We start from the raw sequence: 25,005 nt of genomic DNA, 5'->3' as shown, positions 1-25,005 counted from the left end.
GCCAAAGCGCTGTCCCGCCGGGGCCCAGCCCGCGAGCCTGCGCGATCGGCCCGGTGTGCCCGGCGCGGTCCGTGCCCCGCCAGGAGCGGTGCCCGCCCCCGCCCCCGCCGCGGCCCGGCCCCGCCGCTCCGCGGCCCGCCCCCGGTGCCGCCGCTTGCGTGGAGCTGTGCTGCCCCCCGGCGGCGCCGGCAGCGGCGGCGGGCCCCGGCCGAGGTGCCCGCCCGGCCGCGGGGACACGCGGGAGGAGCGGCGGGCTCGGCGCCGCTCGGGACGCCGGCGCTGCCCAGCTCGCTGCTTCGCCGAACAAGGCGCTTTCGCGGCGTCTTTGCCCGTGGCAGCGGGAAGGAACCAGGTGATCGCTAAAATCCCTTTCCAGCCCAAACTATTTTGTACCATTTCTCTTTCCTTTTCTTTAAGAGTTCCTTAAACATTTCCTTGCTATTCTGCTCCCCCAGTTCCTAAACGCTTTCTCCCTTTGGTGTTGAGAAGCGGATCCGCAGCATATGGCTTCGCGGAGAAAATGTAGGGAGTCAGAGGAACCGAGACTCTGTTCTGCTCTCCAGGGAGCTGGAGCGAGAGGCCGAAGCATACAGCTCTCACTTGCTTGCACTAAAGTCTAGGCCAATATTCCTACGTATCTCTTTTGTAAAATTATTTAAAGATCACATATGTTTACAATATCACCTCTATAGAGATATAAATAGCTTGTACTATAAATCAAAGCACTGTAAAAAATGTGATTTAAACACTCCTAGGCATGAACATTATAATGAGAAACTACTGGCGCTTCATACTACTTAACTTAGATATTTTTAAGCAGTGGGAAAGCTGTTCTGATAGCAACATTCATTCACAACTACATATTTATTGAAGTCACTAAGGAACAAGGAGGAACAACGTATGTCATTGGCTCTGCATTCAAGATCATAAATCACTGCTGTAAAACCAACACAGCTAAGCACCAGATATAGAGCCATTAAACCATAAACTGGCTTGGGTTGAAAGGGACCTTTAAAAATCATCTAATCCAATCCTTGATGAGTCTCAAGGGAATGTTGAAGAGAGGAATTACAAAGAACTGTCCAAGAAAAATCCTATTCGATTGATACTAGGAAAATTATTCAATGTTTACATGGAAAATTCTCCCTGGTGCAACATTTCTGGCTTCGTTAGGTGGGAAAAAATGTAATTTCTGAAATGTCTAAGGACCATTTTTCAACTCAGACAGTGCAGACTGTGAACTAGGCACACAGACCAGCACCCTCTGTAGCAATGAACTACAGAACCAATATTGATTTCAGTGGAGGGATTAATTCCATAGAGCTTTTATATAGATATAGGAAAAAACAAGTGCTTCATTGATCCATAACACTGTCTGAAAGACAGGCACTACCTCATTAGATCTGATAATTTAATAACTGAATTTGGAGTGTTACTTTGAAATAGTCACGGCAGTATATTCTGAAATCATATATTATCATGTGTAAGATGCGCATGCTGCAAAATGTTACATTCATCTCAAGGAATCCCCAGGAAGTAGGACTATACAACATTGATTTAATCTTTCATCTAGCTCAACATGAACCTGCAAGCAGTACATTATATATGTGGCTTGAACATACAACGAGTGTAATGCTCCTATCATTGAAACTGTGAAACAATGCATCCATTTGTCAGGAATAGCACCACACACAATCTCAAGGAAATCTCGAAGTTATTGCAGGTCTTATAGAATATGCAACACCAATATATAAACTATGGATGTCTAAAAGTGAGGATGTAAAAAGAGACTTTATGTTGTGGATATAAATCTACGACTTCAGCATTTAAGAGCTATGATGGTTTAGGTTAGGTCCTCTGGAAAAGGAGTATAGGTAAGATCTGGGTATGTAGGGGTGTGTTTATACATAGGTACGCTAATACACGTGTGGTGCAACGAGCCTACACGCCGGCAAGCCTCGGCCGTGCTGGGTGCCCCTGCACCGCCGGGCTGTGGCAGGGGCTCCCTCTCCCCGAGGACAGTCGGTGCCGGCCGGGCTCGCCCGGGACCCTGCCCCGGGGGGCGCTCGGTGGGGGCTGCTCGAGGGAGACCAGTGCGGGAGCTCCGGGAGCCGCTGAAGTCTCCCGAGGCAGCGACGGGTGCGGGAGCGGCCCCTTGGCGGGAGGTGGCCGCGGGTGCCCGAGGGTCGGGCGCGCCCCGCGCACCGCCCCGCGCTCCCGGCCGCGGGCTCCGCGCGGGGGCGGCGCGGGCGCGGCGCTGCGGCGGGGCCGCGCCTGCCAGCGGCCGGGAGGCAGCGCCGCCGCTCCCGCTCCGCTCCTGCCGCCGCTCCGCAACTTTCGGGCGAACACTGCCCCCTCGTCCTCGTCCCGCCGCCGGCGGCTGGTAAGCGCCGGGCTCCCGCGCCCGGCCGGGCAGGCGGAGGGCGGCGGGGAGCCCCGGCTGCAGACCCCCGGGCGGGCAGCGCCGCGCCCCACGCCGCGCACATGGCCGCGGGAAACTTCGGCCGGGGACGGGGCGGGGGCACTCCCGGGGTGCCGTGGGGAGCGGGGAGGGGAGACGGGAAGGAGCGGCGCAGCGGGCACGGGCGGGCAGGTGCCACCCTCCGCGGAGCGGAGCGGCGCGCGTCGCCCCGGGCGCGGTGCGCGGGCGGCGGCGGCGAGTGAGCGACGGTCGCCGGACAGGTGCGGGCCGGCCGGGGCTGCGGGAAGGGAGCGGCGGCCCCGCAGCGCCCGTGCGGAGCGAGCGGGACCCGGCGCGGGGCAGCGCGGGCGGGGGAGCCCCGGGGGGCGGCTTTTGGTTCGGGCGTTTTGCCTTGCGGCTCCGGTGGGGTGGGAGAACAAGTTGCTGAGAGATGTAGCACGGGGGCACAGGGCTCAGGCGGAAAATCCAGGAAAGTCCCCTCTGGGTGTGATTTTGGGGGTTGTTTGGGGGTTTTTGTTGGGTTCCGGGTGATTTGTTTGTTTTTTTGTTTCGTTGGCTTTTGGGGGGTTTTGTTGTGGTTTTGGTTTTTTGTTTGTTTTTAATAGGGCACAGAGGAAAACGTTAGTGCACAATGCTGAAATTGGTGATCTGGTCGCTGAGGCAGGTATCCAAAAAGCAGCAGTCGCTGGAGCAGCTACATTACTGTCGTTCTTCGTGCTAGCGTGAGGTTTATGTGCCTTTGCGAGGAAGGTCACTTTTTACCCTCTTCCTCCCCCCGCCCCCCCCCCCCCCAACAACCCACCCTCCTTTTGCTAAGCCGTGCATCAGCAGTATGAATTCCAAGAAGCAGTAGGTGTTTCTTGGCATTTCAACTGGGATTTTGGAAAGGGAAGCCGGGTATTTAATGGGAAAAAATTGCGATGGAAGGAAAGGATGCGGAGGCTGCACACAGCCCTGGGTTTGCAGGCATGTGGAAGTTGTTGAAATAGGTAAAGGGTTGAAATTGGCATTTGGAAAATGGTGGCTATTTTTTTAGTTACTTGTACCACAGATGAATATTGGAAAAAGCTGGGCCACAAAGAATTTTTCCTGTTTTGCAGTTTGCTGACAGCAGAAGGTAAAACATGTCCTTGAAGATACATAATTTTACATAAACAGCTGATGTTTACATAAGCTAGATAAGTTTGTGAAAAACGCAGATAGCAAAAGATGCGATGTTAGCTGAACTCCGCTATCCTGCTCTCTGTCCATGCAATAATTTATCAATTTTTTGTATTGTTGCAGTGTAAGAACAAAGTGAACAGCTGCACCTTCACCAAAGCAACCACCTGCATTCTTCTTCTCCTCTGGAATGGACAATGGGATGGTCTCTGACTTTATCATGATCAAAAACTTCTTCCTCTTCTGTGTTTCCATGAGTTTAGCCAGCCACTTTGGGTGAGTTGCCAGTTGCATTTGAATTTCTGCTATGGCTTTTTTAAGGAGATGAGAAACCTTGGCTCCGTGTGGTACGGAGCAGCTGAACAAAACAAGCGGGCTTTGCGTTTCATCTTAAGGTGCTGGTGTCAGGGGGAAGGGAGTGGTTTGCTCTCCTGTTCAGATTTGCTCTCTTGTATCAGTTCTTTATGCCTGCTATGGTGGCATAGGGAAAGGCTTGTGGGGCACAAGGAGCTCGGACCAGGCCTACAGCTGCTGAGTGCTCTCACCTGGGTTTAGAACAGCCAGGGCTGTGGTGCTCTCTGCCCCTTTGTCTGTGATGTTGGGATCTTGCACCTTCCCCCTCACCTGATGGTTGCCAGTTATAGGCAGTAGTGCAAAAAAAACCCCAAAACTGTGATAGTGAGACTTGATGCACGTTAATAGTTGGTACAGGCTTTCCTCCCGAGTGACCTAAGACAGTGACTGCTTAGAAGGATGTCTGAGTTTGACACTTGTTAGAATAATTAGAAATCGTGTTTCCCTGAAGCATATAGCAAGGAATCCCGTTTCCTAATTTTTGCTTTGGATGCTTTCCTGACAGTGATATTCTGAAAACTGTATCAAAGAGATACTCCAACTGTAGGTCTCAAAAAATGAAAAATAAATTCAGAAACCCTCTATTTATATGTTTTTCCTATACCCAGAGATCTTAAGAACTTTTTGAATATGACCTATACAATAGAATCTGGAAAAAGCATTTGGAAAGTGCTTGGGAAATGTAGGTTGATTCTTCTTTGTGGAGGAGAACAATTATTTATGATTTCACCAGAAAAAATGAATCCTCCCTACATGCTGATTCACAAGCGCACCCATCAATTCCTTGCTATAAGAAGATACAAAATGGAGATGCAAATCAGTTTCTGATTTCAAGCAAAAGGATTTGTTCCAGATTGGAACTAGGAGAAAGACCAAACTTTGAGTGGTGACTATCTATGCTGTAAGCAAAGCTTAGCCTGGTATCCAGCACATGTCCTGTGCAGGTAGGCAGAAGCCTATGACCTCAGAGAATTATATGAGCAGGTGTAGGGCTGCACTCTACAAAGGATGCAAAGAGTTCCACACTCATTTATTCACCTTGGAAAAACCTGGTCCTTCTTATACCATGGTCTAAGGCAAAAGTGTCCCATGATTTTGTGACAGAATTTAAGAGGGCAGTGGGACATGCTTTAAACTTGTCTTTACATTATTGTAGTTTGCCAAAATATTTCCACATCGAGAAGATCTTGGTGACTATAACCTTATGCTGTTCTTGGTTGTTCATCATCCCTGCAGAAGGCAGCACATTGCCCTAGTTGAGTGTGACCTGTTTGGTGTGTGGGTCTTTTAAGTGTGTATCTCCTCTAACAGGAGAATAGGTGAGGATGCAGAGATGAGGATGCAATAAACCCCAAAGCCAAACAACCCAAAACCCAGATGGTTTAACTCCTTTTCAATTCCAAAGCCAGTACTGAATCCAAGTCCCAGGTAGAAATCAGTGTGACCTGTAACCTGGCAGATAACCAGAATAGGACAGTTAGAGGAAACTAGGACACTGTTTTCTGCAAGTTAGTCAAAAAGCTTCTGTGCACTAAAATGAGATCATCACGTAAATTCCCCCCACCCCACCCCCCTTGCCCCCCATTTCCGATCTAGTAATTTTAGTCCAGGCCTGCAGAGATAAGCAGCTCCAATTCACTGCACCATTCACACACTGCCTTAGGGCTGAATTTTGACCCTGCTCAAAAGACAGAGGATGCTCCAGCTCTTCTGCTTCAGAGGCAGAAGCAGTTTCAGAGTGTAATTTGCTAAGTGCTTTGGGACTGACTCTTCAGGACGGAGGAGTACAATTAACATGTAGGCTGCTGTATTAACTGCAGGAATCTAATACTGATAACACTTGCTGTTGCTACCAGATTCTTCTTTATTAGCTTCATCCATGTTTCTACTGCCCTGTTATATTGCAATGAGTTTTGCAATGTGCTAGATAAAAGTGATTGGTCAAAGGAACACAAATTAAAAATCAAAATACTGTAGGACGTTATAAGATGAAGATCTTTTTCTATAGGTCTCCATAGTCATTCCATATTTATATTAAATCATAAATACGTTTTTTGCTGACATAGCCAAAGCCACCTTGGGGGATTTTGATGCACAATGTCTGGTAACATAAACAGAAATTATGTATCTCAATCTTCTAGGCTACTTGAGAAATCTCAGCAGAAGACTGTGATTAGTGTTTAACATAAATGTGTAATGACTATTGAGAATTATCCACATTAGTAGGCAGTAGAGGAGGACGGTAGACATAATTGGTAGCAGCTATCTAAAGAAAAATCACTAAATTAAAATGCAAAGATATAGATGAACTGAGGTTTTGAAGGAACCCCCCCTCCTGGTTTTGGTATAACAGTTTTATGAATCTACTTCTGCAGAAATGGTGCAGCACTAGTCAAAGCTTTTTCAAGCCTGCTTGAATTCAGCCTTGAGTTGTATAATGCTCTAACAGGTTAAGGTGTTTTACGTAAGTATTTCAAGGTAGCTCACAATTTTCTCAAAAGTAAACATTAATAATAAAGCTAAGGAATGATTAAAAGTAAAATAAAACCATGAAGAGTATTTTTAGGTGAGATAAAAGACTGCTTATGAGCCCTCAGGACGTGCAGGTAGTGGCAGCCCTGTGAGGGTTGCTGCCACGTGTAGCTGCTTGCACACAGATCTCCCCGAGATGAGGTAGCCCATGGCTGGCTCCAAGCTGGCCAGCTTTTACTCTGCAAGTCCCATGCTGTCCATGGGGTCACACTGGTGATGCACAGTCCTGGTGTGTTTGTGTTTTGGATGTACAATTTCAGAAATGTGTCTAAGAGCCAGAACCAACAGGGATGGACGTTGTTCATGTACCCACAGTATAGTTGCCATCTGCTAATAATATTTATAATAGCAGAAACACAGAGAACAGAAGATCCCAATTATGTGTAGCCAACCATGAATTTCTCTGTACACTCTGAAGAATTCAGTCCGTGGTGTGTCTGTATTTTCACATACTTCTCCAGCTCACAGCCATTATTACTAAGACCATAATCCTGCTATTTAGGCAAAACATACCTCTCCTTCAAGCTGTTATTTCAAGTTAGTCTCTGCAGCCCTAAGCAGTTAGTTCTGCTGGGATACCTCATTTCAAGTACTTGTGATGCTAGGGAGTTCTTCTTCATATTTTTAAAGACTAATTTTGTAAGAATTATTGTATACTTATGCAGTCATGCTTGTCTGTTTATTTTTTTATTCTGTCTGCCTTTCATTCTTCATATCTCCACATAGCTTTTTGAACCCATTAGAAAATTTTAATAACTGGAAAACGAAATTGCTGTCTAGAACTGCATGCAGGAGGCAGACAGGTATCAGTCAGTCCCACTGCCAAACAGCTGAACAGTTTCAGCATCTCTGGCCTGCCAGCTGGCCAAAGAGCAGGAGTGTCCCTCTGGCCATCCAGCTCTGCTTGGTGCAGGAGAAGCCCTGGCATGCAGTGCGTCCCAGTGAAGCTGCAGGTCAGTGACATGGGGAGATGAGAGTGCTGGGAGGTATTTAATGATCCTGGAAGCAGCTCAGGACATCGAAAGGGGCATTAGGATGTCAGGGGATGGGGAGGACTGGAAATGTCACCCTGTGAGAAACAGGCTTTCACTGCACTGCTCACAAATTGTTCCTTCCCTGAAGGTAGTAAAACACTACTCTTGCTAAACAAAAGAATTAAATTATTTCTTAAGAATCTGAAAATAGTTTTAAAATTTCATCATTTTAGTCAGTCTTCTAATCCGATGTGAAAGAATTGAGTCTTCAGTGCACAAATTCACAAAATCAACATTTTTAGATCTCAAGAATCCTTACGGAAGGGGTGGCAAGAAGCTAACTTAGAAAAGTAAATCTCTTTCCTTTGATGTCTGGCCAGCTGGCTTTATCCAAAAGTTTGCATTCTCCACTGTCTTCCACAAACCGTTAATTTGTCTGAAGTTCAGATATAATTGCAATCCTATTAAAGCAAGCTATAAGAAACACTACTCTTAAAAGAGAGGGAGTAAAATATAGCTTTCTGTAGTAAAATAGTCTTCAGTTATTTTTTCCAGAAATTCTTACCGTTTCTTTTTAAAGACATTTTGGGAAAATCATTAAATATCTACCATACTTTTCCCTTTTATTACAACTAAGCTGTGAGTAGTACCTACCCTGATTCTGACTAGATGGCAAAAAAGACGATGTTTAAAGTGGTAAATTATGAAATCATCAGAAGAGATAGCTGAGCATCTTTAGAGAGTTATTACATTTTACACTGATGGGCCCCTTCTGTGGCTTATGATTTTTTCAGTTATCCTAAAATTGCAATATTAAATAAATGTGATGAGAAGTATTCCTGGTTGGTTTAGTTTATGTTCAATAATGAGCTTTAAATGCAATTATCTCTGAATTTTCTTAGCATTTCTCTAAGATTTTTTTCTTAGGTTTATTTTTATCCCTAACTGAAAATTTCTGCTATAAAAAAATTTTTTACTGCAGAGAGCAATAATGTGCTTACCTACTAATATGTTGATAAAGCCTAATCCTCAGCTGTGTGGAAATAATTAGTTTAGGGTAGGTAGCACCTATTTCTCTCTATTCGTTGAGCTATATAGTATCTAATATATGCATGTAACTTTGCAAGTAGAGTTTGCATGTCTTTTTACATGTCACGACAATCTCAGCTCTTACTCCAAAACGTGCATTTCACCAGCAATCTCAATAACAGAAATTACATGCTAACTTTCTGTTAAGGCAGAAAAAGTCACACTTACATAAGAGCAAACAGCAATCCATCTACAAATGCAACTTCACATAATACCAGCATTTCACTGAAATTCGGAATCAGATGCCTTCATTTTTGGGTGATCTGCCAAATCTAAATTGGATTGCAGTTTTGCAGAAGTGCAGACTTTTTAATAGTCTTCACCATAGTTGTTTCTCCATCTTTTTCCTCTATTAATTAGCTTTTGTTGTGAAGAAACAAAAGTATTTCAGTGTATGGGTTGTGTGTACTATTCCTGTGCAAGACGTACATAGCTGAGATAGGAGGAAGCAGCACCTCTTGTTAGCTTGAGAGGAGCAGTTCTGAGAATTAAGTAGATTTTGTCCCATTCCCACAAAAATAGTTCAATGGAAATCCTCTCTCAGAGTTCAATTGGCTTTGATTCAGCCATAAGCCCTAAAAATAACAAGCTTTTTCAAGAGCAGAGAAACTAGTGAAGCTTTGTGTCCTGTGCCCCCAGCACTGCATCTTTGCAATAATCCCAGATCCTCATTTGATATCCCTTGTTCCCATCTCCCATTCCAAGACCTACATTTTACCTGTACTGTCCTTTTCTCCCAAGATCTTTCATAATGACCCTGCAAGTCTCCTCCATACCTCTTAATTGTCACAGAGGAGGGGGGCTGGTCTTGCTGAGGCTGTTTCTGAGCTACATGCATACTGAGTGGCCCAGCCAGCGAGGCAGATGGAATAGATGACTGCTAACCTCACATTTTTACTTAATGAGGCACTAATTTTTTGCTCTCCCCTTGTCTAGTCACAGCTTCTCATGAAACTTATAGGAACGAAATGAAGTTTGATCTCTCCGCTTCTTTGTCAGATGCAGTGGAAAATGAAAATGGGTTGCTACGTTGATGCGGGGTAGCAGTCAGACAGCATGATGCATATCTCTTTCTTATGAAAAAGAAAAGATAAAATAGATGAGAAAAGTCGAAAATAGTATTCTAGGTATACTGGATTTTCGTGCTTTATACTAGGGTTTTATCAAAGCATTCGTTGTGGTTGCTGCATTTGAAGAAGATCTCTAAGTTCTGTCTCCTGTTTGCATTTGTTAGGCTGCTACTTTTGAATATTCACTTTTAAATGGTGAATCCCTTGAATTACAATTGACAAAAAACAGTTCACAGTCTTTTTTCTGGAATCGTCCAGCCTGAAAACATGTCTAATGTTTCTGTAATCAGTTTTCATCTGCTGGATTAACTGTCTTTCTTGTCTGCCTCAATTGCTCACTAGAGGTTGTGGTCACAGCAAAGAAAACAGAATTAACTTGGTCTTTTGACCATGGAGATGAAAAATAGGCAAGATTTGTGGCTATGCCTCCACCTGCAGTGACGGGAGATCCTTGGTGGCCTTGGGAACTGCAGTGTGGAGCTTGCTGAGGTTTGCAGCAGTGCCAACTGCACTTAGAAACCTCCTCAAACAGGCGTTTTCATGGGCTTTGGTGTTTCAGGGAATCACATCTGTGCTCCCTCGACCTGACCTTGCTCCCACGTCCTGAAAGGCTTTGCAATCCCTTTCTCTTTCAGCAGGACCATACAAACTGTAAAGGGAACGAGCACAGGGCAGGGGTGGGTCCCCAGGTCTGTGAGGGGATACATGGCTGAGAGCAGCTTGTTCTGAGCTAGGTCTGGTGTCACTTAAACTTCCAGATGCACTACAGGGGTGTCAGTGAGGTCTCATTAGTAGAAACCTTATGCAGGTAAAACCAGGTTGAGGTCCCTTTGTCTTTCTTTGTATGACTCCTATTCTGTTAGGTAAGGCAACCACATATTTTCTGCATTTTCTGCAAGTATTTTGCAAAGAAAGCTGTTCAGAGAGATGCTCAGAGCTTCTCTATTTATTTACAGATTTATTTTCCTGGGAACTGGTAGTAAATAAACATGGATTTTTTTTTTTTTTTTTTTTTTTTGTCTGTGGATGATTGTCTCCCATCAAGTTCAGGTTGCTGAGTGTAAGCTATTCCTGCCTGCTGGCAGGGTGCACGAGGCAGGGTTCAGTTCCTGGTAGGGCAGTGTGCCCTGTCACAGCTGGAGGATTTGCTGGTGATCTCAGCAGAGGCTGAATCATGAATAAGCACCTAGTGTGAGCTGTCCTAAGAGATGCTTATTGCTTGCTGCAGGTGAAGCATGCTTGTGGATAATCTCCCATGTCTATTCTTTAGGTAAGCAAAGGCATTAATAAGCAGGGGATTCTCCAAAGCATCTTTAAATGAAAATCAAACAGATTTAAAAATGCGAGTTGTTAGTTGTGCTGTGAGCAGCTTCCTAGGTCTGAGACATGGATAAAATGATGAAATAAAGAAGAGTTCAGAATAAACACAAATCTGGCCCAAAAGATATGGAATGAGGCCCACTACACATTGCTGTTATTTGCATACTACAAGGGAGAACTAATTTATGCAAAAGAGAGAGGAGGAGTGAAGAACTGTGTTTTCTGTACAGCAGTATGTTTTTCAGATACCCCAGTGATACCCCAGTGGGATATTTTAATGTAGTGGGAGTTTGTTATCCTCAGATAAGGTCACAGTTCATCCTTTGTTCTGGCAGTAAATTATAGAAACTTTGAAAATTAGAATCTGTTTGTCATTTAAAGATTGAACAGCACCTGCAAGCATACTTGAAGGTGCATCTCCAGGCAAACCTGTACTTCTCATGCAGCTCCCCAGCCAGTAGTTCCCGAGAAATGGAGAGGTAACCTTAGGAAAACCAGTAACAGTTCTTGCCAGTGCTGTGAGCTGACCTTGCTCCCTGCCATGGATGGAGCTATGCCAGCACTGGGGAGGTGCAGGGGCTAATGTGAGAAGGGGTAGCACAGGAGACAGGGATCTGCCTGTGCATTAGGGACAAAGATCAAAGGGCTCATGTGTCCCCCAGTCCTGCATCCCATGGTTTTACCTGTATGGCATGTGTCCTTCTATGGGTCCTCCTCCAGGGAGAGCTATGTATAACTTTATAATAATGGTGAGATAAATGGCTGCTGCTGCCTGTGCTGTTCAGGAGCAGCAAGAGAGGAGAGAGCCTTGGAGGCTCCATCACAGAGTACCCTTGAGACTGAAGTCCGTTGAAATCTGTGTGGCTTGTGACATATTTCCTTTTGTTTGCATAAAACAGCTTTTCACAAACGCCCACACCATCAGTAAAAGAGGAGGCCAATGATAACATCACTATATTCACCAGGATCTTGGATGGTCTGCTGGACGGCTACGACAACAGACTGCGCCCAGGACTGGGAGGTAGGAAAACGTGGTGGCTCGGCCAGTCCCCTGCTAGACAGGAGTATTGTCTACATGGTGCCCTCCCAAGTGGGTACCTGCTCTTGGCTGTGACAAGGGACTTGTGTTTGATTAACTGAAGTCAGTCTAGAAAGCAGATTTGTCTCCTAGCAAATGGAGCACAAGAAAAAGATTACTGAGAATCGTGTTCTTCAGTCACTCAGGTCAGCTGAGGTTGGCTTAGGAGAGCATCTATGATACATTTTTTTCTGTAATTAAATATGGTTTGGATTTTTCTTTCTGGTATTTCCTAAGGTGAGCAAGACATTATGCTAGCAGGTTGCTGCAAGACTGCCTTACTGGTCAGCCTGTATAAAATTATGTTGATAATGCATATCCCTTTTAAAAACAGATCCCTAAACCATCCATATTTAGACAAGTACAGTAAATCTGTATTGATATGTCTTTTTGATAACCTCTACAGAAGCTATTTTAAAACCATAGCATGTGAATAGTGGTTGCCATCCTAACCTTGTTGAGCCCTCCTTCAGCTCTCTTTCCCCCAGATTTCTCTCATTTGCTACCCATGTGTAAACCATCTGTTATGTTTCTTCCTGGCCCTTTTTTAATCTGGCTACCCCCACCCCTTCCTCTTGTGAGACCAACACATTGCTTTCATCCCTTTCTCTCCTTCTCCTCTCACTTTACACAGAGATGCTTGAAAATAGGGCTCGATGCTTTTTATCTTATATAACGAACTTCTGAAATTTCTGCCCTTAAATTAAATTAGACCTGGATTTGAAAAAATGCCAGAAGCACTTAAGAGACTTGAGGGTAGAAATAATTTGACCTAACTTTGGACATCTCTGATAGATGTCTGGAATCAGGCAGATCACCCAAGCCAGCTGAGGGGAGTAAGTCCTTCCGAGATACACTTCATCTGATCCTGTGGTAGGTATTGCATAAGTGCTGGTAGTGTTAACTGACAGCCCAGAAAGCCAATCCCATCCTGGGATGCATCAAAAGAAGAGTAGCCAGCAAGATGGGGGAGGAGATTCTTCCCCTCTGCTTTTATGAGTACTGTGTTCAGCTCTGGAATCCCAGCATAAGGAGGACATGAACATGTTGGAGTGAGTCCAGAGGAAATTACTAAGATGATAAGAAGGCTGCAGTATCTCTACTGTGAAGACGTGAGAGAGTTGGGGGTACTTCACCCTGGAGAAGAGAAGGCTCTGGGGGTAACCTTGTAGAAATCTTCCATTGCCTAAAGGTGCTTAGAGGAGAGATGAGGAGGGACCCTTTATCAGGGAGCGATGGGATAAGGGATAATGGTTTTAAACTGGAAGAGGGTAGGTTTAGATTAAGTATTGGGAAGAAATTCTTTACCTTGAGGGTGGTGAGGCACTGGAACAGGTTTCTCAGAGAAGCTGTGGATACCCCATCTGTAGAAGTGGTCAAGGCCAGGTTGAACGGGGCTCTGAGAAACCTGACCTAGTCAAGGCTGTACCTGCCCATGGCAGGGGATTGAAACTAGATGATCTTTAAAGTCCTTTCCAACCCAAACCATTCTGTGTCTCTATGAGCAAAACTTGTCAGTCAGAGGAAATGCACTCTTGAAGGGCTGGTTTCTTTCTGTTTGTAAGAGCAAAGCCTGGACTCCCAAAGGTCAACAACTGCATTTCATCTGGCATGAAATGCCTCCTCAAGCATGCTCTTTATTTAAATCTTTTGGAGATTTTTGAGCGATTCAGAAATTAATAGAAATAAGTATTGCTAGAAGGTATTTGCATTTTAAAGCAATTACTGATGCAGAGCCTATGTTTATTACAGAGCGAATAACTCAGGTGAAAACAGACATCTATGTTACCAGTTTTGGTCCTGTGTCAGACACAGAAATGGTAAGTTAGCACGTGGCTGCCAATTTGATTGTATTTACTTTGCTGAAGTCATTTTTGGAACCATAATTTCTATTCAGATCCTGCAATACCTCGAGTATTTCTTTATGCCAGGAATACACCATTGACGTTTTTTTCCGACAAAGCTGGAAAGACGAAAGGCTGCGATTCAAAGGACCTATGCAACGCCTTCCTCTTAACAACTTGCTCGCCAGCAAGATCTGGACCCCAGACACTTTTTTCCACAATGGCAAGAAGTCTATTGCTCACAACATGACAACCCCAAACAAGCTTCTGCGCCTGGAGGATGATGGCACTCTGCTGTATACCATGAGGTAATAGCCAGGGTTGATTTCTTCTGGTGCTGATTCCCAGATAACTACAGTTACTTGTGGGGAGCATCGCTTTCTTCACTCCTAGTAGAGCCAGGGAACCAATCTTTCACGCATATTTGTGTGCACATCAAGAAAAATGGAAAATATAATTGCAGCCTTAAAGTACAAATTAGTAGCTTCTGAATAGTGCTAGTGCTTAACTATTTCTTTTGATTAAATGGAAAGCATATTCTCAACAGATTGATGAATCAGTTCAGCTTTTTTATGACGATCTGTTCTCTCTTACTGTTTGTTTTTGTAGCTGTAGTGCAGACTGCAGGAGAACAGTATCCAAGACCAGAAACTGAGACTTTGTTCTGGGGCAGTACATCTTGAACCCTTGGAACTTTTGTTATATTTTTTGTATTAATTTGACTAATAGCGCTAAAAGGAAAATGATCATAGGGATAAATGGCATAAGCTAGCAGCACTGTGAAGCTGCTTTAGCAAGTACAATCCTTCAAACAAAGCTGGGACATTATATTACTGAGAAGCAAATGGGTGTCTCAGATCTTCAGAGTTGTACTCTTCTTCTGATTTGAGTATACTGCCAAGGATCATCATTGCATAATGTAGATAAAAGATATAACATCAATAATTTTAGGTGTTTGAAATTATTTCAGGCCAAATCCCACATCACTGTATGGAAATTTGCTCATTAAAGGTAGTTAGCCTGTAGTAATTAAGACTGCTGTATATCTTCAACAGAGTTTTCTCCAAGACCATAGTCATATGGACAACTTGAAAAAGAGATAAAAGTAAAAACCTACTGAGCAGCAAAAGGTTATTCTGAACTTTCAGTAAAGAAGCCCAGAGTGCTTGAGACCCAGCAAAGTGCTCAGGAGCCTGAAGTTGGGCACTGAGATGACTGGGTTTTCAGCAGGCAGCCCCCAGCCATGTGTGGGAAGCCAAGCTCTGGCTGTGTTGTGTCCTGCTGTGGGGCTGCACAGTCCTGCACTCTGGCAGGGCGAGTCCCAGGCTTGCTCATGGGCCTAGTGGTTAAGACTTGTTGAGGCTCAAGAGGGTTATGCTCCTGTACACAGGGACCAGGAGCTTCCCAGGTTTTATTTCAGGTGTTTCAAACATGTTTGAGTTTTTTGAGTCTAGTCTTAAATCCCTTATTCTGGAAGGAAAAGGAGACACGGGGTATCCTTACATACGTCCTTACTGTTTTAGACCATCCCAGTTGTAAATGCATTAGCACTAAAAAGACTTAGACATGATGGAAGTCATGTTTAAAAGAAGGAAAAACCATCTTAATTTTTTCTTCTACTGTGTGTGTTGCTGTACTTACTAGCCCCAAATTAGTGATAATCCCACCTATCAGAGAGACTTCACAAAAAAAGTTAGTGATGCCAGCCTTAAAACCAGTCCCACTGCTGTATGGACTACATAAGTACCACTCCAGAGATTGCAGAGGTGGCAATTCCCAGTTACCTGTGTAAATTACTTGTGTAAGTGAAGTCCAGATCAGATTTGCATTCAGCCTGGAGAAGAACATGATGACATTGTGGAGCAGATTGCACAATTTCTGTGCAAGCACTGTTTTTTGCAGCATTAAACAAATGCAGTGAAACCCTGATTCATGAGGAGAGGAGCTAACCCACCCCAGCTAGCAGAGTGAGACCTGGGTGAGCTAGGCCTAGGTGAGCTCATCACTGAATCTGAGTTACTCTGTCAAGGTGTCTCTCTGGTGAAAATGGCATAATATTTTCAGGTCCCACAGGAAAAGCTCAGCATATGCAGCTGGAGAAAAACATGGATGTGACACAGACTTTCTCATCATCCCACTCAGCTCCTTTTTCCCTGATTTTTTGGGATTGATGATTTTGTAGACTACAGAAAGAACAGAATGCTTTTGTAACCTAAAAAAAACCATGCAACATAACTTTTTTTGGTTAGAATATTGTCTGTGGAAATAAAATTTCTACTAACCACAGTATATGTGATAAGAAATAGAGTGCAAATCTTTTAAATCAGATTGCTTTCCACTATTACAAGTAATAGCTTTCAAGTTTCTAAACCTTCTGCTTAAACATGAGTCAGGGTCCTGCTTTTGTAACATGCATGGAGCTGTGCTCCTTTGGAGGCAGAGCCATCCTGTGCCACAGGGTGTCTTGAGGGTATCATCCCAAGCTGTTCAGAGGTGACTGTGACAAGCAGCCAGCCCCTTCAGCTTCCTTGAGTGTCCTAACAAAGGTAACAGCTAGCAGAGTTACCTAGGATGGCTTTCCTTGAGGAGATAGACAGCACAGGGCTTTTTTTGGGGGGAGCTGCTTGTCTCAGTGGTAATACATGGTGAAGTACTGAGTTTCAGCTGAGGCTTGAGCCCCAGTTCCTGTAGCTCCCATCAGGCTTACTCAGTTCTCAGGATCTGGGGATGTGTAGACAGCCCTCTGTTAGCTCTGCATTCTCCTCGTTTCCAAGGAGGAATTGCGAGCTTCCCAGACTGTACGTAGGAGTATTCTGTGTGGGGAGGATTGGACCCTCTGTCATTGACAGAGATGCCTGAATTGCTTTTGCAACCTTGCATCTGGCTGCCTGAATGAAGGGGAGGAAAGCAGCCGAGCCAATGCTGACCTTCCATCCAATTTCGCTTCCAAATATACCAAGTATGAGCAGCTGAGCAAACTTCCAGCTTTAGTACTTGTCAGGACATACGTTTCCATGACACACGTGTTTACTTATAAAGAAAAATGTACACCTCGCATATTGCATTTGATGATACATTGTCTGGGTCAGAAGTTGATGGGATGCATGTTGGATGGAAATCTGATAAATTAGCTGCTCTGTATGTGTGGCACTAAAATCCTTCTGTGTGAATACAGGAACACGTCCTCTAGACAGATTCCACAGACAGCAGTGTTCTCTGTGGGGAATGACTTAATAATTCTGTTTGTCTTTCACTTGGGAGGACCTATTAGTTTTATTTCACTAATGTGATTTACAAATGAAACGCTCCTGAATGGAACGCTGCAAATTCTGTTTCTGCCCCTAGAGGGGAGTATTGTCCGTAGCTACACTTTAAAATTTTTTACTTTTTTTTTTTCCTTCAGTAAGAACACTGGTATAAAAAGCAGTAGAAAACATACATCATATTTCACTAATATGTATATAAAATAGCTTTTTGAATGAAGGTAAAAATTAGATTATTTCCTTTAAAAAAATCAAAATATATTTCGTTTATATTATCTGAGAAATAAATATTGTAAAACATATAGAATTCGTTTATTTTGAAAAATTGGAACAGTGATTTAAGCAACATTTTAAGGCTAAAAAGAGAACCATCATGTTTCAGTGAACTGCATTTTTTTTCTTTTTTTTGCTTAGTGTGAATTGGCTGTAAAGACAGAAGCTTTGATAAACTTTGCTGTAGAATGCCAGAAAAAAATGCTGTGAAGAAGCCAAAAATTATATGAAGTAGAGCATGCTCACTAGAGCTAAACTTTTGGCCCATATATATTAACTTTTGGGCAGCAGCTTTTATGCATTTTTAATGGTTTTCTATCAGCTTATAGATAGTGAAAAATCTTTCTTATGCCATCACAAAGGCACTCCTTAGAGCCCCATTCTCACTGTCAATTTGAAAGGATCCCAAATCCCTTTTTTTATCACCAGGACTTCCATGCATCTGATATAATCTGGGAATTTAAATAGGACATAGTCATATATCTGAGGAGTGCACAGATTTTTCCTGTGTTATTATGGCAACTGAAGACTGCCAGAGAACCTGGGAGAGTTTACAGTAAAATCTGTCCCAATAATTTACATATGAATAATTTAACAGCTGGAGAATGCAGACATTCTTCAGCATGGTGTTAAAAAACTCCAAAATTTTTAATACAGCCCTAAAATACTGTTACCTTTGCAGCTCCAGAAAGATATTTACAATTCAGCAAAGTGTATCCACTTGATGGCAGCATTACCACGCTGCTTGCTCTGCTGTGCTGCATACGCAGGCTTCCTTGGACTGAAAATACTGATTCTTACACTTAGCATTAAAATTGTTTCTGCGAGTGAATGCATGTCCTGAGTGCATGTTAGCACTAATTCTGCTCTTCCATGAAGGGCTTGGATTAGCAACCTTACCATTTTATGCTCTAGAACTATTGATCATAAAGCCAGTTGACCAGAAGATACGATGCTGTTTTCAAGATTTTAATGGAAAGCCAGGGTTTGTTTGTTTGTTTGTTTGTTTGTTTGAAGGGAAAATTATTCTATGAGAAATGTGTACATTCTCAAGATATGACTTTGCCAGACATAGGTTTGCTTGTGTGCCCACAAACGACAAGTGACCAGCAAATCCATGATTTAAAATGAGTCCTCGGTTTTCCATCAGCCAGATGTCTGGTTCCAGATGGAAATGTTTCTGTTCAATCTGAATGCATTTTTCCTTATTTATTTTTTATATCTACAGAAAGGGATCTGTCAATACTTTTTAGGTATTGTATAAATATTAAAAAACTAATTACAAGGTATGAAGACATACAAATACACATTTCCTTTCCCTGTGTTAGACTTGCTGTGTTTTCTTTTGTATTCAAGCTTCAATCTGCCTGAAGCTGGAAGAAAAAAAAAGTTATTTCTTTACATTGGACTGAATCTTGTGGAGTGATGAAAAATTGCAGTGGTGGCAAGGACTCTCAGCTGCTTTTCGTCAATTCAGATTTTGACAGAGGGAGAGAAAATAGGGATATGTGAAGTGAAAGGCCCTTCCCTGAGGATAGCAGCAGGATTCTTGATTAAACACCAAGTCTCTTGCTTCCCATCGCTCTGTTTTGGTTGCACATTGCCTCATTTCTCAAAAGCTGTCCTTCAAGGATCCAAGATTTGTTGTTTTGAAAAATCCAGGGCTGGAGTTGCTCACAGGGAGAGAAAGGCATCAGAGAAGACTGTGGTGTAATTCATTCAAAATGGGCAATTATGACCAAATATAATCCCTATGTAGATTGTGTGACATGGTCTATTCTGCTGGTAATAAAAGTGGGAAGAGCCCTGCAGAGCTCTCCATCACAGAGATGGGAACTTGCACAGCAAGGACAGAATTGATTAAAAGACAAAACCCAAACAAGAACCAGCATGTCCTTGGAGGAGGGGATGCTTGCTTGGGTTTTGAGGAGCTACAAAAGGTACAACTTTAGTTCCAGGTCTGTGCTGAGTGCAGAGGCAGACCCAACTTCCCTTTGGGGTTAGCCGGTACAGTTTCTGCCAGATTCCTTTGTGTTCTAACTGCTTTATAGGCATGAACCAGCAGAGCTGGCACGTATGGATGGGGTGGCTGGACAGAACCCAGAAGGAAGCAGTGCCCTCACAGCTCCCCCCAAACACCCAGGGAAAGGACAGATGCTTTGGTGACTGTATCTGCCCAATCTGCTTCTGAATCTGGGGGCTTTGAAAGTGTCTGGTAGATGCTGAAGAATTGTTATGGTTCTTCTGTCTTTTTTACTATTAGGGGAGGATAACATTACAGTGGATACCCTGGTCATTTCACTTAGACAGAATTTAGTATCTTCATCTGCCTAATCAGAAATACCATCCTCTGAAGTACATTATATTTGTGCTGAAACATTTGACTGCCAATGAGTAATCTAAAATACACTGTGGTATAATGCAAGCAGGGAGGGTGGGATTCACCTAATTCTGTTAATCTGTAATGTTGGTGACTGCAGCTGAGCCTCTGGGCCCAGATTTGCTCTCAATGCAGGAGAGAGAATTTCATATGGAGTTAGAAGTCTACATTATTTCAGATGTTTGCTTTAGTAATGAAGTTAAGAGGCTTATTTCTCTCCACTCACACTTCAGGGGTTCTTATTGTTTTGGTTTTTTTTTTTTCACAGTGGCAAAGGAGTACAGTGTAACTAATGCCATTTAGTTTAGTTTAGTTTAGTCAGATGAGTCTCATCTTGGTTATTTCCTTCAGTGTTTCCTACCTCCATACTCATGCAGCCTAGAAATGGGTATTGTGCCAGCAACCTAAAGCTATGGGATGTTCTGGCCAGAGCTGGACCTGTTCTGTGGAGGACTCATACAGTTTCCTCTCTGTGCAACCAAAAGCCCAAGGTTGTGCAAGCATAGCACATCTGAACACACATAAACTGGGTTCAGTCCTCTGCTTTTGCCTAGGTGGGTGTAGCAGGGAATATGGTGCACCTTATGAGGAGCTCAGGAAACAAAAGTCACTAGGAGATTCGGCAGCTCCTTCTCTGAGGTTGAACTGTTACAAACAGGTGATTATGCTGTAGCAGGTGCTAGCACTGGTGGTGGTATAAATAACAAACAGGTGGTAAATTGAGGCCTGTTTAATGGCTATTTATGGTGTTAAACAGCTGAGGAATCATAGGGCTCTTTTCCTGGTGCAGTGAAAACCCACAGTCTGACCCTTTACCTGGCCTTTCATGGTTGTATTTGTCAGGAGCATGTATTATTTCAGAAGTAAGGCAAGAAAACCCCAGGTAATAACATCCTGCTTGGATGGCTAAACAGCTTTCTTCATGTACCAATAAGGAACATACACATAGGGATGTGCACGTTTCCCTCTAATCCCAGTCACTTCCCATTTTTGCAGAGGTATAGGGAGCATTAATGTTACACAAAAGGCAGGATATTATGATGAGGCGTGACCTTGGAGGTAAACCTGAGATGGATAAGAGGAAGCTGGAGTTAAATGCATGTGGCTGAAAGGAAGATGCGATGGTTTTGAGCTCTACGTCTGAAATGTAGAAAATTACCAAAGATTTTTGTTCTGTATTTTGGGTTGCCAGGTCATAATCCTTCCTACCTACCCTGCCATGTCTGTACATCTCAATCTAAATGTGAGAGAGCCCAAATGGGCTGGTACTGCACATCCTGATATCTGCTCCTCCTCCTCATCCCTCCCCCCACTCTTACTTTTTAAATCCAGGTAATTTTTCTCAGAAGAAAATACATCATGTAGTTTATGCCTATTCATAGAAATATAAAGGGTGTATGAACTGGGAGGAAGCAAAAATATGTCTGTGCAGTGAGGTAGCCTTCATCCATGGAGGAACACATGCCATACTGACAGGCAGAAATGGAAAAACAAAAGCCCTTTTGGACAGTCAGAAAACCTGCACTGATCAAATTGCCTAGCAGGTGATATCCAAACTGAAGGATGACTGCACTTTGTCCATAGCCTTCATCATTTAGTGTGATTTCTATGCTTCCTTCTTTCTCCTGTACTTGGGTTGTCTTCCACTGAAAGCAAAGATCAGCTGTGCAGTTGATTGGCACCAGGTATTGCTGGCTGGTTCTGCCAGTAGCTGGAACTGGGCTCTCCTGAGAGCCAAAAACAAGCTCATAGTTGAGTGTTACTCAGCACTTCAAGTTCAACTGTACTTACTGCAGTTAGCTCTTCCTTGAACATGCTATCAAAAAGCCATGCAGATAAGGAGATTTAAATCAAAATGTGTAGCATGGGCAGACTTGGGGAATGGGTGGCCTGGCAAAATGAGGTGTGGGCTGGTTGAGATGTTTCCCGTTTCACCTGCATCAACAACTGCATCAGCTTCTCGGCACTGCTAGAGCTAGTTAAATTTTTGGGTTTTAATTCAAGAATTCACTAAAAAAAAGAAGCTGCTGCAGAGGCAAAGTTCAGAAGCCTTCTTCATGGGGTGCCAAAAAAGAATTCAGGCCATAAAGAAGAGAAAGCTTGGAGAAGTTTTTAAGTAAAGCTATCCAACAGATGGATGTGATACTGTGCAGAGCATTCAGAGCTGCATAGCCACTTTGATCTAAAGTTTCTTTAGGAAAGTAAAAGAAGAGAAGGAAGAGAACCTGAAGAAGGAATTGTCTGTCAAAAAGGTTGGGGTTTTTACTGCACCAATTAGTCTGGCAAAAAACCAGAGTTTTATCCAGTAAGTTCTACCCTGCTTATGGACTTCATTAGATAACTTGCATGGTAAGGTTGGCTACGCACAAACTCACTGCTTCATCTATTGGTTTTATGCACTTAAAAGAAGTACTGGAGAATTAAAGGTATTACCTTTACTATAAATGTCTGCTTTCTGTAACCTCCCAAATACATATAGTGTAATCTGTGTGTCCTTTTGGTTATTACATTGCCTTTTTCTGTTTTTCCTGTGTCTAGAGGCTGAACATCTTCCCTATTCCTAAGAGTATGCTCTGAGTATGTCAAGTTATTCCACATGCAGGGAGGTCATTCTTATAGTGGCACAGATTTTGAGATCAATTCTGCCACCTCAGATCATGTCACAATAACTTAGTTTGAAGCACAGTTCATCTAGGCAAATAAAGTCCTGTTTTACACTTCAGCAGAAGCTGTGATGAGGATTTTATTTGTTTAAAATGAGAGTTTTACTTTCATGTGTGCCATGCATCTGAATTACACATTCACAGCTCCCAAAAGCCTCAATGACTGGAGCTCTTAGTCTTTCATAGTCCCTTCCCTGTAGCATTTTAAAGGACATTTTGTTGTCACATAATGATAGCACATCTCAGCATCATAGGAAAGTTTGGACATGGTAGAATTCTTGGCAGAGAGGTTATGAAGGTAAAATGGGCTAAGAAATTTCTGCAGAGCACCTTTCTCTAGTTTTAGCTTTACTTTCTGTTCTCTGTTCACTTTATGTGGTGTATGCCAAAGAAACCAGTGTTTATTAGTAGGAGACAGTGGTGAACTGCCTCCACATCCCACATGGACATGCAGATCAAGGCTCTGAATCTGCATTTTGGCCTTTTTTCCAACAAAGTGATGAAAATCCATGAGAAAAACACTGTTTGAGTCTCTAAGAATAATCACTTCTTTCCCCTGAGCCAGGCTGCAGACAATCACCCAAAAAGCGCAGGTTTCAGGGTGACTCTTACAGCCAAGGGGCAAAATCCGTCCACATTCTAAAACTTCTGTGTGGGTGTTCTGTAACCCACCACCATCAACAGGGTTTGTTAGGACTGTATGGCAAGTGCTTCAAAACTAAGAAAGGTCCTCATATATATATTTATGTTTGTGGGTTATGTTTGTACATATATATATATATATATATATATATGTGTGCTTATAATGGCACACTACATTTATTTCAGGAACACAGGGAGAGATTAATTCCCTGGACTATATACACTTACTATGCTGGGGCCTGAAACAAGTTTTGTTTTAAAACCTTTTGCAAGAAATAGAAGTTTGCTTATTGAAGTGTTCCCAAGACATCACAATAGGAGAATAGCTGAATGGTATCATCAGTCGGGGTCAAATGAATAATTTCATACACCTAAAGTTTGAAACAACACAGTTTGGAAAAACAACCCAAACGAATAACTCTATTATTATCCCGGTGCCATGTGTGTTAGAGGGCATACTGGAGATACCAGAAGGGGTCAAGTTATTCTGCTGAGGTCGTGCTGGAGCAGGTACCCCAGGAAGCTTCTCCTGGAGTTGACTCCTGAAAAGGGTCTGACCCAGCCCTGAAGTCTCCCTTTCCAGGGAGCCAGCAAGCCTGCTGCAGTGAGCTATATAAGGCTGGATCCACTTAACTCTTTTTTGGCATGTTGGGGAGATAGGGTGCAGTAGGTTTAAGGTGAGTTTTAAGCAAGTATTTTCCCTTTTATTAAGGGAAATGTCTGGTCTCATGCTGGAGTGGGGGTGGGGGGGAGGCACTTGGGCTCACCTGAGCCCCAGAGCAGGTACTGGTTGGCAGCACAGGTGGGGTCAAAGCACAGCATTTAAATGTTCCCTTTAAACAGGGATGGGGGTAGTGAACAGAAATAAATAACTAAGAAGATGGAGCTGGTTTGGGGATGAGTGCAAATAGGCAGAAAAACTCCATATCTCTCTGGCCATAGTACCTTAGTGCCAACAAAAGTATTTCTGTGTCCCCTTCATCTGTAACGCTTATTAGTCAACATTTATTTGAATTAAGTTCTTCCAAAAGCCACTGGTGACTTTGCCTTTCTGCTTCCCTCTCATTCTAGAGCTCTGTATTTTAATGTCTTTCATATTAAAGTTAGTAGCAAATAACTTTTTGTAAGCAAAAGCAAGTTTTGCAGCTGTCTGTGGCTCCCCAGGCAGGTGACTGCCCTCAACTCCTGCCTGACAGCTGCAGATAATATGTTAGAAAATGTTTCCTGCACTCACAGGGTAGGAGAAGGATGTTCAGTCCCCTCTCTCTTTACTCACAAGTAGGAACAGATGCTCCTTGCATTAAGGAGATCATGGGAACAGCTTGGGGGTCCCTGCAGTGACCTAAAACATGGTCTTGCAGGACAGGGTGCCTCCTGTCTCAGGGACTACTACTGAGGGTTTCTCATGACACCTTGAAGCACACTTACTCCAAATGTCTGTCTCCCTAATATCTGAATATATTTCCTTGCCACATCCTTGATTTTAACACCTCCTCCTTTTCCTTCTTGCTGAAAAGAAACAATCTCTTGAAAGCATTGTGATGCTTCATTCCCCAGTGGAAATGGTTGAAGGTGACTTTTCTGAAGCAAACAAGTCTTGCTGCTTGAATTCTGTTTTTCTTAGATATTTGTTTATGTGTCTTGAAACAGAATGTCAGTAATCACTTTATGTTCTTAAGAGCTATACATTATGAAGCTTTGATAAAGCTTTCATGTACAATTATAGGTGATAGATTAAATAATTTGTAGACGTAACAATGTTTTTCAGATAAATAAGGTACACAATAGCATTTTGTTTATTGATTAACACTTGGTTAGCAGTGTGAGTATTTGGAGCATTATGAGGACAAAAGTTTGTCATTAATAAATCAGCAGCTGTAATCAGTGTTTGTTACATGTTTTAGATGAATAGTAGTCCCGTTGAAGTCAGGGAAAATTTT

General features: G+C 43.2%; 1 protein-coding gene across 1 annotated transcript in view; it reads left to right on the top strand.

Annotated features, from left to right (window-relative positions):
* Window positions 1-2,256: 2,256 nt before the first annotated feature.
* GABRA5 (gamma-aminobutyric acid type A receptor subunit alpha5) overlaps window positions 2,257-25,005 on the top strand; it is a 56,175-nt gene continuing 33,426 nt past the window's right edge. The window contains exons 1-6 of the mRNA XM_021546712.1: window positions 2,257-2,383; window positions 3,028-3,082; window positions 3,707-3,859; window positions 11,822-11,943; window positions 13,753-13,820; window positions 13,932-14,152. Coding sequence (XP_021402387.1) covers window positions 3,774-3,859; window positions 11,822-11,943; window positions 13,753-13,820; window positions 13,932-14,152 — 497 coding nt within the window. The 5' untranslated portion in view covers window positions 2,257-2,383; window positions 3,028-3,082; window positions 3,707-3,773. The remainder of the gene's footprint in view (window positions 2,384-3,027; window positions 3,083-3,706; window positions 3,860-11,821; window positions 11,944-13,752; window positions 13,821-13,931; window positions 14,153-25,005) is intronic.

The sequence above is a fragment of the Lonchura striata genome, chromosome 2 (genome assembly GCF_046129695.1).
Source record: "Lonchura striata isolate bLonStr1 chromosome 2, bLonStr1.mat, whole genome shotgun sequence".
Lineage (NCBI taxonomy): Eukaryota > Metazoa > Chordata > Aves > Passeriformes > Estrildidae > Lonchura > Lonchura striata.
This window is presented reverse-complemented; position numbering and strand designations above follow the sequence as displayed.